Source organism: Ambystoma mexicanum, chromosome 5p (genome assembly GCF_040938575.1).
Source record: "Ambystoma mexicanum isolate Mex_15411 chromosome 5p, UKY_AmexF1_1, whole genome shotgun sequence".
In the NCBI taxonomy this organism is placed as follows: Eukaryota; Metazoa; Chordata; class Amphibia; order Caudata; family Ambystomatidae; genus Ambystoma; species Ambystoma mexicanum.
Genome location: NC_090930.1, coordinates 655,874,354 through 655,887,589, shown reverse-complemented (window position 1 = coordinate 655,887,589; position 13,236 = coordinate 655,874,354). Strand labels below are relative to the sequence as shown.

Sequence of the window (13,236 nt, the reverse complement as noted above, 5' to 3'; positions counted from 1 at the left end):
CAGGCCTGGCACATACCAGGTGACAATCGATGATGACAAAGACAGTCAACTGTCACAACCTTACCACCCTGAGAATTTTGCCACGGAAGTGCTACAATGTGTGCATCCCTAGCTACTTAAACATAACCAATCCTGTGTGATCATAAGGAACCCATGCAAGGTGTGTATCACCCCCCCCCCCGCAAAACAGGCCATCACAATCCCTGGTATGTCACCCAAACCCTCCCAACCCACATCGCCCTTGTCTGCCACACCATGACATGGCATGCAATAGCAAAAGGCCAACACATGACCAATAAGATACAAAGTGACATGTCATAAATGAAAACTGGCATGAGACAATGATGCCTGACATGGAATCAGATGAAATGACTGACCAACAACCTCCCACACATACAAAGTCAGACACAAATGCTTTCCACCAGTCGTAGCATGAACACAACACTGAATGCCTGTTTACATGCACATTGGGCATGGCAAAATCCCTACTCCCGAACCCGTGTGCTGTGTGTGTCTCCTGCAACACACTGCTCAGCACACAGCACATTGAGCAGCCATTGTGTTGCAGATACACCTTGAGCATCACATGAAAATGACAAATCAAATCAATAACCAAATGACGCATGTACAGGATACCCACATGGTAATAGATCATGTGTTGCAGTGACACAGCGGGCCCGAGAATGTAATCTGTGTGCACCTGTGGCCATGGAAGGGTGGTTGTACGTGTGGTGGATCATTGTGCAACTGTGTGTGTCATTAGAGACATGCACTCAATATATGCATGTGAAATAAAGTGACCCTCAGTGTCCTGTACACATCACATGTGAACATTGCCCATATGAACACTCCAGCATGTCAAACCACAGCAATCCCCTGATACCTGAAAAGTAAAGACAACACAGGAACAGGCATTGACCAGCACACCACATCATGTACATAGTACCCCACAATTACAATGTCAGAGTGCCCAATACACTGTAGCCCAAGCCAACTGTCCAACCACAAAAGACCCTCTCTCATTTACACATCACCGTGACCTTCTGAACAACTGTGTCTGGGGTATGTAGCCTTCTTCCTTCAAGTCTACCTGGCTACATGATCACCCTACCCCTTGGTCTCCATGTTCCAGCTTGCGTGTAAATAGGGTCCAGCCCCCTCAGAGGCCACCTTGACTGGTAAAAATACCAAATCACAGAGAACTCCAAGGAGCCAAACCCACAAACCAGGGAAAAAGCCTGTAGGCACCAAAAAAAAATAGGAAGAGTCTCCAGTAGATGACTTGAAGTAGCAGGAAATGTCAACGCACAGGTCCAAGCACAATGATAGAACAACCAAGGTAGCACAGTTGAACAATGGTCCTACAGGATGGGTACCATACGGTACATAACATAAAATGAGGATACAACAACTGATGGGTAGGGTCACAGCTCCGGTGTCCAGGCGCAGGAGTGGCATGAACCAACCACCCCCTCCGTGGTCTGGGTGCCTTCAAGGTCAAACTTACACAGGCCTCTGAGACCCCGGCGGGGAAGGAGGGTCAGGGATATGTTGTTTGGACAAGCATTGGTATGCAGGATAACCAGAAAGAGGGGCAGGAGAGGGGAGTCGGATTGGCAAGGGAAAGTAGCCAAAATACAAAAAAATTATATTCACAATAACACATACTCAATCTGAGAAAACATGTTCATCATGCACATTGTACCAAATGAGTCAAATGCAAGCCAGAGTACGTGTATTCAGAGGGGTGCGCTGGGAGTTTTACACGCATTTCCGCTGCTGCGGGAGGGGTACGTGTATTCTGAGGGGTGCGCGGGGAGTTTTAAACGTGTTTTCGTTGCACGGGAGGGGTACGTGTATTCTGGGGCGTGCGTGGGAAGTTTTACACGCGTTTTCGTGGTTGGGGGGCTGTATGCTGGTCCACTGGCTTTTGCGCCATGTACTGGATTTGTGCGCTGGTCATGGCGCACGGTACGGGGTTGGGGGCGTAACTGGTGCTGGTGCAGGTTCGCTGCGCCACTCTGCGCCACAGCTGCTTATGGATGTTGAAATCTATGAATATGCTGTGCGCTGAAATGGGTTGTGGCGCACGCAGCTGGCGCAGACTGCCGCACGCGCACACTGTGCACCAGCCGTGTGCACCACTTGTGCGCCGAATTCTATGAATTACCCCCAGAGTCGGGTTCTCCATGACCCGACAAGCCCGTCGCCAAATCGGGACACATTCCTCCCTCAACAATCTAAACTCTGATGTAGAGTCTTCCGATAACCATCTAACCACATATTGTAATTGGCTGGCCAAATAGTAAATCTCAAGGTTGGGCAATTTAATGCCCCCTTGATCATATGTGTTTTGCAGTTTCTATAGTGCAATTCTATTTCTAGCATTGTGCCATATGAATCCTCTGCATATACCTTGGAGATTAACAAAGAATCGCTTGGGTATCATATATGGTATATTCACAAATAAGTGCAACACCGTAGGCAGCACCACCATCTTCAATAGTGCCACTCTCCCCATCATAGTCAAAGGGAGGTTGGCCCAGAATCTCATGCTGTTTTCTATATTAGCCACCGCCTTTTGTGTATTTTGTTTGTATTCGGCCTTGATGGTGTGATATACATCAATCCCCAGGTAGCTAAAGATCTCAGTCTCTCATTGTATTTGTAATACCGGCAGTTCCTCTCGTGGTATCCCGTTGTATCTACCCTGGGGAAATATACATGATTTCTTGGGGTTCACTGTTATGCCAGACAACATCGCGTATCGCGCAATTACTTCCAGAATATATTTTAGGTTCTCCTCAGGATATCTCAAATACAACAGCATATCATCTGTATACACTGATATCAGGTTTTGTCCTCCCCTCGTATTGATCCCCACCTCTCCATATTGTTGCCTTAAATATATCGCATGGGGTTCCAGCCCCAGAATAAACAGCATCGGGGACCACAGGCATCCCTGTCTACTACCCCTACTGAGTTGCCATTGATCTGAGATGGTTGCTCCCGTCCTAACTCGAGCTAGTGGTGTGCTGTATAGCAGTTGGATCCACTTCAAGTACGTAGGCCCAACCCCATATTCCTTCAAGGCCGCCATCAACCAAGGCCATTTGATGGAGTCGAAGGCCTTTACTGCATCTAACGAAATTATTGCCACCTCCTGGGGGTCCTTTTCCATTTGTTCTATAACATGATGGAGCCTTCTAAGATTGTCGGATATGCTTCTGTGCGGAACATACCCGGTCTGATCGGGTTTTGTATACGTTTATTGATAACCGGTCTCACCCTATTCGCCAGCACTGCCGTAAGTATCTTGCTATCCTGAATAAGCATGGACAGCGGTCTATATGATCTGCAGTCCATGCATGGTTTATTAGGCTTAAGAATCGGGATGATGATTGCCTCCCTCAGCGATTCCGGCAGCGTCCCCATATCCCACGCTTCATTTAACATTGCCAGTAACTGGGGGGGCAACTCCGCCTTGTATGTCTTTTAGAATTCGCTAGGGAGTCCATCCGCCCCTGGAGCCTTAGTGGTAGGTAAAAGCTTAATCACTGCTTCTAATTCCTCTAATGTAATTGGGATCTCTAGGTTCTCCCTCTCCAGCGCCCCCAGTTTGGGAAGGCCAAGGTAAAACTCCAAAAAGCATTTGTTCACTTCTTCTTGGGTATCCAGTATTTGTCCATTTGACCGCTGTACTGCTCTAATTGTTTGTCTGGATGTCTCACTCTTATATCACCAGGCTAACAGCCTACCCGGCTTATCTCCCCCCGCGTGCCGCCTTTCTACATATTTTTTATAGTTCAGGTTGCATAACCTCTTCCAATACTCCCTACAATCCTGTTGTAGATGTCGTATGGTTACGGCCTCCTCAGGGGAATGTCCACCCTTATGCTTTATTGTCTCTAGTTTCTTTTCTGCTTTGTGTAACTTGTGTGTTATTCCACCCTGTAAACCTTTAGATTTGGATATTGCTGCTCCCCTCCCCACTACCGTAAATGCCTCCCACCATGTTCCAGCCAATTCTACGCTTCCAGTGTTATGTTCAAAGTATTCCACTATTTCTTTCCTCAGGTACTCCCTGAATACTGTATCTTTCAAAGCTTCGGCCCTAAGTCTCCATGTTGGGATCCGTGTTCTGGGTGGCGAGTATTGCCATGCTATAATCAGTGGTTGAGTGGTCTGAGAAGACTCTTGAATTGTATTCCGAGCGCACTAGTTCCCCCATCAACTCTGGCGCAGCAAATATTTAGTCTGGCCGCGTGTGCAGGTTTTGTGGGGCCGAATAGTGGGAATAGTGCCTATCCTGTGGGTGGTGCATCCTCCATACGTCCACTAGATGGAAATCACTCAGTAGGGTCCGCAGGGCTTTAGCTGCTGTGGTAGGCTTTCCCATCTTCCCATCTGATCTATCAACTCTGGGATCCAGCGTGCAATTAAAGTCCCCTCCCCATATGACTGCCCTCCCCCCAATATATGGGCTGATCTTATTGTATAAAGTCCTGAAATAGCCTGTAGCATTTTGGTTCGGGGTATAGGTGTTAAAAATACTCAGCTCTAAATACTTCCACTAGTCCCCTTATTAGCACCATTCTCCCATCTTGCTCTATGGTAGACTGTAATAACTTTAACGGACATGTGGTGCTATCCATGTAATAACCCCTCTGGCGTACACTGAATATGTTGCTCCTATGGTAGTCCCTCCCCATTTCCTCCCCACCAGTTCCTGCCTTTCTTTTGTCAGGTCAGTTTCCTGTAGCAGAGCAATATCGATTCTTTGGGCCTCATCACGACTTCGGCGGTAATGCAGCGGATTATCCGCCGGACGTAAATAGTGCTAACGCCAAGGCCCCCGGCGGATAATCCCGGTCCATGGCGGTATTGCGAATAGCGCGAACCTTTAAATCCGGCGCACCGTGCGCTACTGCCATATCGCGCTCATAGCGCGCAGGAAACGCGTCACCACCGGAATGGGAAATAAAGCGGCGGCCATCTTGGAAATCACAATCCATCAGATATCACAGCCCCTGGAAGCCATCCACGCCATCCAACCCCAAAACATGTATCAAGAGCGCACTAGGGGCAAGACCGCCCTGGACAGGGTGCGAAAGCCCAAATTCAGTGACCAGGAGCTAGCTGTACTGGTCGAGGAGGACGAGATACACTACGAGGAACTGCAGCAGTGCAAAACAAGTGGCCAGCGCAGAGCACAAATTTGGCGATCAATCAGCCAAAGGGTCAGTGCTGTGGGGCGCGTGCCCTGGGATGGGGAGGTTTGCCGCAAGCACCTAAACAACCTGCGCATGCAAGTCCGTGGCATCCTGTCACAGCACCGGAGTGCAAGTAGGGCCACTGGAGGAGGCCCACCACCACCCCCACCCGAACTCACACCTTGGGAGGAGAAAATGACTGCCCTGATAGATGTTGGCACCATCGAGGGCATTGATGGAGCGGAGGCAGGCACTGGCATCGACCCAACTGCAGGTGAGTCCCACTCCCGAATGCAAACAGCTGAAAGTACCACACATGCAGACCCTGAGTGAATGAATGCGAATAAATGTGTGTGAGGTACTGCATACACCCATAAGTGAGGCCTACATACATTGAACCGTGGTGCTGCCTAGACGACCCTGCACGTGCAGTGCATGAATGACAGGAGCAGGGGATAGACATCCATAGCCATAGGACAGCTACGTAGAGTTTGAGTGTGCATGAATACACCCCCAAAATCCAGAGTGCATTGCACCCCAACCACACATGCAATCTTGTCACTCCGACATTCCCATGCAGTGTACCTCCATACACACTCTCAACAAGCACCACATGGCAACTTAACAGAATGCAAGTTGAATGCGTCATTGATACTGTCCTCAATCACACTTGTTGGCATGAACTGCATCACACAAATATATGTGGCATTGAACTCAAACCACACCCTATGTACCCCACAGGCACACGTCGATCCCAACGGGACGAAGATGATGGGGAGGAGGCCACACCAACACAGCGCCCACGGCAGCGCGCCTCCACCAGCACCACCACCCCACAAAGAGGCTGCATGGAAGGGAGACGACCCAGGCCAACACCCACTTCACCCCAACGCAGCCCCACCAGACAGCAGCCACATGGCCGCAGGGAGGCCACCGCCAGCTCGCCTCAAGCCACCAGTCACAGCCCCGATGCTGAGGGACAGAGGTCTGGATCTGAGCCCGACGTGGTAGCAACACCTCCACGTGGCCATCATGCCAGAGGACAGCACTCTCCCGGAAGCAGTGAGGCTGAAGGGATGGTCACACCCCAGGGAAGCCCAAGCCCAGGCACACACCATGCACTAAGTCGACATGTGCCTATGCGTCGTGTCCGCATACCACAGCCGGACCTGGACACGCCATCATATGGCAGCCCAGAAGACCGGCACTCTGAGCCAGGCAGCCCAGTCCAAGCTGGCGCCATGTCGCCATGCAGTCCCCTCCCCCACCGACAGCACACACGTCGCAGTCCAGCACATGACACACCAGGGGTGCCCTTCGTCACTGGGGCAGCAGTGATGGGCCGACTCGACATTATTGAGGCCAAGCAGGCCAGGGTGGAATCAATGGCCAAGGTACAGAGCTGGCACATCAAGGCTGTCAGTGCATCTATACGGCATGGGTGCAAATACATAGCGTGGGACAATGCGCGCACATGCAGAGTCGTTGAACAATGTGCCGCTGCCCTGGCAGGCTTCAGGCAACGAGTGAGGGAGTTGACGGAGGCAGTCTCAGCACTTGCTGAGCAAACAAGAGAGGGAAACAACATCATGCGACAGCACATGATGGCCGCCCCTTCAGTCCCTTCGACATCGACCACACCCACGGAGGGTTCCCTCGAGCCAACTCCTAGGCGCCGGTCCATGCGCCACCTAAGGGCACGCACACCAGAGGGGCCCGGAAAAGGAAAGCACCCACGACCATCCTAGTGGTGATGGCATCGTTGTTGGTGCCCTGATAAAACACATGTGCCTATCTGCACAGTTGGGAGGGGGGATTGTGTGCTGGGTGTTTACTGGGGGAGGGGGGATTGTGTGCTGGGTGTTTACTGGGGGGAGGGGGGTTTGTTGGACGGAAAATAAATCACGTTAGAAAAATCCCAATGCATGGACAGTAGTGATTGTTACTAATGCAATTTAATGTTGAAGTGACATATTTCCAATTTACCCATTACCCATTTCTAAAAGAATCCATCTATCAATCCCTGTCTTGCCAACCTCTCCTCCCTCAGCCCAATCCTTTGTGCATGTTCAACACCTTCTGGCACTTCATCGCCCTCACTACCATCCTCAGGTGGCTGCACATGAACATCAGGGGGCAGTGGCACATTTCTGCGACAGCAGATGTTGTGCAGCATGGCACATGTCAGTACAATTTTGCCAACTTTTTCTGGTGCATACATTGTTGCCCCTCCCGTGCGGTCGAGGCACTGGAAGCGTGCCTTCAGCAGTCCAAATGCCCTCTCCACGCAGATCTGTGTACGGCCATGGGCAAGGTTGTATGTCCGCTCCGCCGCCGTATGTGGGTGACGCACAGGGGTCATGAGCCACGTGTACTGGGGATATCCAGAATCACCTGCAGGGGAGAGAAAGCCGGTATGGGGACAAGGTAAGTCCAGTGGGTGTACAGAGCTCTGTCATCAGTGTGATTTTGCCATATTTGTCATTTGGCCTATGACATTGTGGAGTGTGCTGTCCTACGTGCACGATTGAATTAATGGGGTACTCTCCACTTGGGACGCCTATGTTTCTGTATGTAACAGTACTCATTCACTTGTCGCAGGATAAGGGGGCCCTTCCATCTACTTCTGCATGACAGAAGTGGCTGCCTTATGTTTCATTGCAAATCCATTTGGCTACAGTTGCATTTGCTGGTCGTCACTATTCTGTACTGTTCTCCATGCATTTCCCAGGCCGTTTTGGGGACAGTGCTCGTGGGATGTACATTGTCATTACTTGGCCTACTTATGTGTGGTGCATTTGTGGATGTGCCAGTTTATGGTTTGGAATTTCATTACTGTCGGATGGCCAAGGTGGGATTTCTGTACTGTCTCAGTGTTGGGAGCCATGGTGCTACTCACACAGGAGGCTTTATTGTGGTGGGGCTTCCATATGTCGCTTCCATATGTCACTGTGCCGCCACATGTCTTACATCCTGCATGGGTGTTCTGCTGTGTTGGACATGTCCAAGGTTTATCGTGCAAGGTGCTTGAATGTGAATGCTGCAGTAATGCTGCTGCCTATTGGGAATAATGGATTCTGTGACAGGCACCATCAGTTGTGGATTGACATGCTTTATGGTATACATTTGTACTCACCCAGTAGCCATGTGTTTTGGCCTCGGTGCCTTTCCATGTACGCCGGCAGGATACTGTTGCGCAGGACCATGGAGTCGTGGGTGGATCCTGGGTAGCGGGCACAGCAGTGGCTGAAGGTGAGGTCAGGACCACATGTCATCTGCACGTTGAGGGAATGGTACTGTTTACGGTTTCTATAGGCAGCCTCATGTGCCTGGGGTGGTACGAGTGCCACATGTGTGTAGTCCACGGCTGCTATTACATTTGGGACTTGGGCAATGGCATAGAATTGACCCTTCAGCTGGTGCACCTGTGCCTGTGTGGCTGGCAATGCAATGTGTTTGTTCACATGATTCAACAGTGCATCAAGCACTTGTCCCAGCATGGCACTGAATGTGGACTGGGCCATTCCATGCATCATGGCAATGGTATGTTGGTAGCTGCCAGTCCCAAGAAATTGAAGCACAGACACAAGCTTCACTAGGGGAGGTACTGCCGTGCTGGTGGCTATGAGGCTGCCAATGTCACGCTGGATTGTGTCCAGCAACTGGGTGATGGTTGCCCTGTCCAGCCGATATTCTGTCACCAACTGACCGTCAGTCAGGGCCCAGGGTGTTGGTCTGACCCTGGGGATGGCTGGCCGCCTTGCTGGTGCTGCTCTCCTCCTCCTTCTCCTCATCCCCACTGCCCCCTGCACTCCCAGGGCCCTGGCCTGGTTGGCTGGCTTCTGTAGCTCCAGGCGCAGCAGGTAGACGTCAACATCAAGGCTCCCGGCTCCAAATGGCAGCATGGTGTTGGGGAGGGTGTGTTGTGCATGGGTGGCTCCTTTGTAGGCCTCTGATTTGCAATGGTTCCACCTGGGCCCCTATTGCGGTCTCCTCCCTGCTCCTGCTGGTGTAATGGTGTTGGGGAGGGTGTGTTGTGCATGGGTGGCTCCTTTGTAGGCCTCTGATTTGCATTGGTTCCACCTGGGCCCTTGTTGCTGTGGCCTGTGTTCTGTCACCTCCAGCTTTTTGCTAGAGGTATTTTCGGCGGATTATCCGCTGCTTTTCTGGCGCTAATAGCGCCTACGCCGGACTCGTGATTGCTGATGTTTTAGCGCGAATGGTTCCTGGCGCTGTTATGGCCGGCGCTTGTACAGCCGGCTGTACTTGCGCCGGCTGTAATGGCGCCGGCGGTATTTCGACTCGTGATCTGACGGACCCTTAAAATCGGCGCTAATAGCGTTACCGACGATTTAAAGGGTTACCGCCAAAGTCGTGATGAGGCCCTTTGTCTCTTCAAATACATCATGACCTTCTTCCTTTTCAAATAATTATTGAGCCCCCTGACATTCCAGGTCGCTATCTTGAGGTCTCCCACCTTATCCGTACCCTGTTCCGCCCCTGTGCCTCCTTGTCCTCCGCTCCATTCACAGTGGTGTATAGGTGTAAGCTCGTTCTCCAACTGTTAACACCTCGTCAAACTCCTCCACTGCCTCCCCCCTCCCACCCTACCCATCCCCAACTGATTCCCAGCTCCATCCCTGGATCTCAGGCTATCCCGCATCTAGTCCTGCCTTGGAACACAGCAGGGGGATACCACCCTACTGCTTCCCCTACTAAACCAACTACTGGGGGTAAGAACGCGCTACCTCCGCCTCTCCCGCACTAATGCTACAATTTACTACGCACGCCTATGTCTGGCACCCACTTGTACATTACATTTATCATATATTATATTCAAGTCCAGGGGTCCACACACTGAGCGCACCCAGTGATCAATATCCACATTCACTTTTATATGCCCTTCTGGGTGTCAACACTTCCCCATGGTCATGTAAATACTGGAGCCGCTAACTTAACATCGGCTTAGATAATCAACAGTAGGAAGCTGGTTCACTTATCCTGTCTGTTCTGGTCATGACCATCTGCATCAGCTGGGCAACCTTGTGCGTCCAACCAGCTCGCCGCTTCATCGGATGTCTCAAAGAAGAACGCCTCGCTCTTGTGTAAGACTTTCAGTTTCGCAGGATACAGGAGCATTTATTTAAAACCAGATTCCCGCAGCAGTTTTTAACAGCCACATAGTGTAGACGTTGCCTCTGTACCAACATGGTGTAATCCGGTTACGGCTTAACAGTCGCTGATGCTCTGCTTATCGTTCCACCCTTGCCGAGATGTTCTAGGATTTTCTCTCTGTCTTTATAGTTCAGTATCTTAGCAATGATCGCTCGGGGAGGGGCTCCTGGTTGGGGCCTCCTAAGTAGGGCTCTGTGCGCCCTCTCGACCGTGAACGCTTGGGTGAGTACACCTGCTCCCATCTATTGTATCAGCATGTTTTCCACTTAGTTTGTCGGGTCTGCTCATTCTTCACCCTCCAACAGACAGACCACCCGTATGTTGTTACGTCGTGATCGCCCTTCCGCCTCCTCGGCTCAGCTTTCCAGGTTGCGCACCTTTTGCTGCAATATATGCACCTCCTTGGCATTGGTCGTGCTGACCTCTGTTTTAGTTTTCACTTCACTTTCTAGGCCACTGGTACGCTCTTCCAGCGTTTTTACATCCTGTCTTAAAAGGTTCACGTCCACACTGACCGCGTCAATTTTGATTTCCAGTGCAGATTTTAATTCCGCCATAGCCGCGTCAATCTTGCTCCCCCATGAGGACTTCACCTCTGCTATGGCCTTTAGGATCTGGTCATCATTGCGTGATGGGGTGGTTTTCCCTCGTGTGTCTCCCTTTGTGTGTGCGGACACATCCGGTGACTGTGGTAGTTTGGTGAAAATGTCCATCGTAGGTTGTTTCCCTTTAACCTTGCTGTTCTTGGACGCCGTCCCACTGGCCTTACTCCAGCCAGGGGTTATGTAGGTCTTTCAATCATACAGTCCGGGTGTGCAATGATGCGGCACACCTCGTTAGTTTACTTGTCAGGGCTGTGTTCACCCATTTCTCCATCCGGGGCTGATGGTCTCAACACATAGGGCAGCTACCCACTTGTGTTTGGCTACTCGCTGTGCAATGACTGTTGCATGTAGCTCCTCAATCAATGCCTCCTCTCTATCCTTACTTTACAGCCGTAGTTTGTCCTCCCTTTGTGGTCCGAATTTCTGATCTTAGCATTCCAATATGCCAGGTTTTATGGCATGTGTCACTGTGTCTGTCCCACCGCTGGAACCCCTGATATCCTAAAGGGAGAACTCTGCTGCAGGTGTCTTGTGGGCCTCGCTACCCGCTGTTACACTGATTGACAGTGAGTACCGCTGCTGAAGCCATTCTGTAGACCCTCATCCCCGCAGCTCACTACCTTCCAGGGCCTGTCCACACGTGCACCAACCAATTTCTGTTGTGATTCTGCTTCTTTCTTCTTAGCCCGGGCGTTTAGCGGGTTTGTCTCCCTTTCGCTTTTGGTCCGGGTGTTCCAGGTACTCGCTGTATGGTCATTGACCCCTCACTAATTTCCACCTGCCAAGTTCGGGATGCGCAGGTAAACAGTTCAGCGGGACTGCAGATTCAACTTCCTTGTGTTGGTTTCCATGCCCAGAATGCTGCTGTTATTGACTATTATGTTAAAGGAAGCATTGCCCCCGAGTTCTTGCCTACAGTTCTGCTGTGCTGCTCTATTTTGCAATTTGACTGGACGTGTCTTCAGTGTTTCTATATTCCATCTGGTGTGATTATGGAACAGGCGCACCTGTGGGAGAACGACCTTACTTTCCGAGCGTTCGTCTGCTTCCATGCAGCTGGGGCCTCAGCCGCTGTTCTGCGTCTCTCGCATGATACTTTGTATCAGCCTCTTCACATCTCTTTCACACACTTCGTAGAGCTTGGGTTCTGATCCCTTTGGGCTTCAGTCGGGGTGCAGGCTGCTCACAGTTACCAACAGCTGCCTTTGTAGTGCCCAGTCTCGACCACCACTCTCATGTTTAACCGCCTCCAGCGTGTAATTCTGTCCTACACAGTACATTGCTTGGTGCGTCCTGTAAACTGTGTTTTCTTGTCGCTGCGAGGCTCCATAACACTTGTTTGTTCTGTGCCCGCCTGACGGATGCCTTTTCACAATTTTTCGCCGTCCCGTCTGGCACTTATGTGTCTTTTCGCTTCGTTCTCCACGCCCACATCCGACGATTGTTAGTTGCGAATGTTCGTTGCTACGCTCCCACAATGAAGCGTGTGACACCGATGGGGTGCACCGTGCCTGTTTCGTGTCAGAGTTGGGTTGGCCTTCGCATTCCTCATTCAGAGAGAGTATATTTATTTCTTGCAGCTGCTTGTTTCATCTGTCACCCCCGGTCAGCTCTGCATGCTCGACTGATTTACTCCTTTTCAGCTTCGTTGTTATGATCACCCCTTTGTTCTGGTGTGGGCGCCATCTTGAGTCTGCCTCTGTGACTTCTTCTCCGTTGTCTATCCGCTGATATCTTTGTTTCTTCACCCGATTTCTCGTCGCCAGTCTTATCAATGTGTGCTATACACATTCCCACAGCAGCTGTGCCATTTTTAGTCCACCATACACCATCTCGATATACCTGCATCCAAGGATCATGTAGGATCAGCAGGAGCGCTACTGGAACAAGCCCTACACCATGGCTACTTAGCCACGCCCCCCGTTTATGTCAAAGTTCCTATTCAAATCGAACGGAGAGTCTGACGCAAGGGCTTGATATGGGGATTTTATTATTATTATTACGGTATTTGTTGAACGCATACCTAGCTTTGGGAGGCAATGGATTGCTTTACAATTATAGGGGGAAGAACACGGTTAGGGAGTGGGGATCCAAAAACAAGGGAGGGATGGCAATTGTCAGCAATGGATCTACAAGTACCCAGGGGAGGAAACAGTGCAGATCAGATCACCAAGTCTTAGGTATGAAGGGGAGAGGCCTGTGTATAGATCTAGGTGTTAGGGGGGGGAGACATTCCTTGAAGA

At 50.8% G+C, this 13,236-nt stretch overlaps 2 protein-coding genes across 10 annotated transcripts in view; both read right to left on the bottom strand.

Annotated features, from left to right (window-relative positions):
* Positions 1 to 13,236, bottom strand: part of TRMT2B (tRNA methyltransferase 2 homolog B) — a 584,889-nt gene that overhangs the window by 56,250 nt on the left and 515,403 nt on the right. The window lies entirely within an intron of this gene.
* LOC138481690 (putative nuclease HARBI1) lies at positions 7,112 to 9,780 on the bottom strand. The gene is made up of 2 exons (XM_069613828.1): positions 8,350 to 9,780; positions 7,112 to 7,607 (listed from the first exon to the last, which is right to left on the bottom strand). The coding sequence occupies exons 1-2, from the start codon at positions 9,116 to 9,118 to the stop codon at positions 7,213 to 7,215; spliced, it is 1,164 nt and encodes a 387-aa protein (XP_069469929.1). The 5' UTR covers positions 9,119 to 9,780; the 3' UTR covers positions 7,112 to 7,212.

What these genes read in the sequence shown, in the direction of transcription:
- LOC138481690 (XM_069613828.1), bottom strand. Translation starts at nt 9,118, where the DNA reads ATGCTGCCATTTGGAGCCGGGAGCCTTGATGTTGACGTCTACCTGCTG. An exon ending in CCAAAACACATGGCTACTGG is followed by an intron (nt 7,608 to 8,349) that starts GTGAGTACAAAT and finishes TCTCCCCTGCAG; the next exon opens with GTGATTCTGGATATCCCCAG.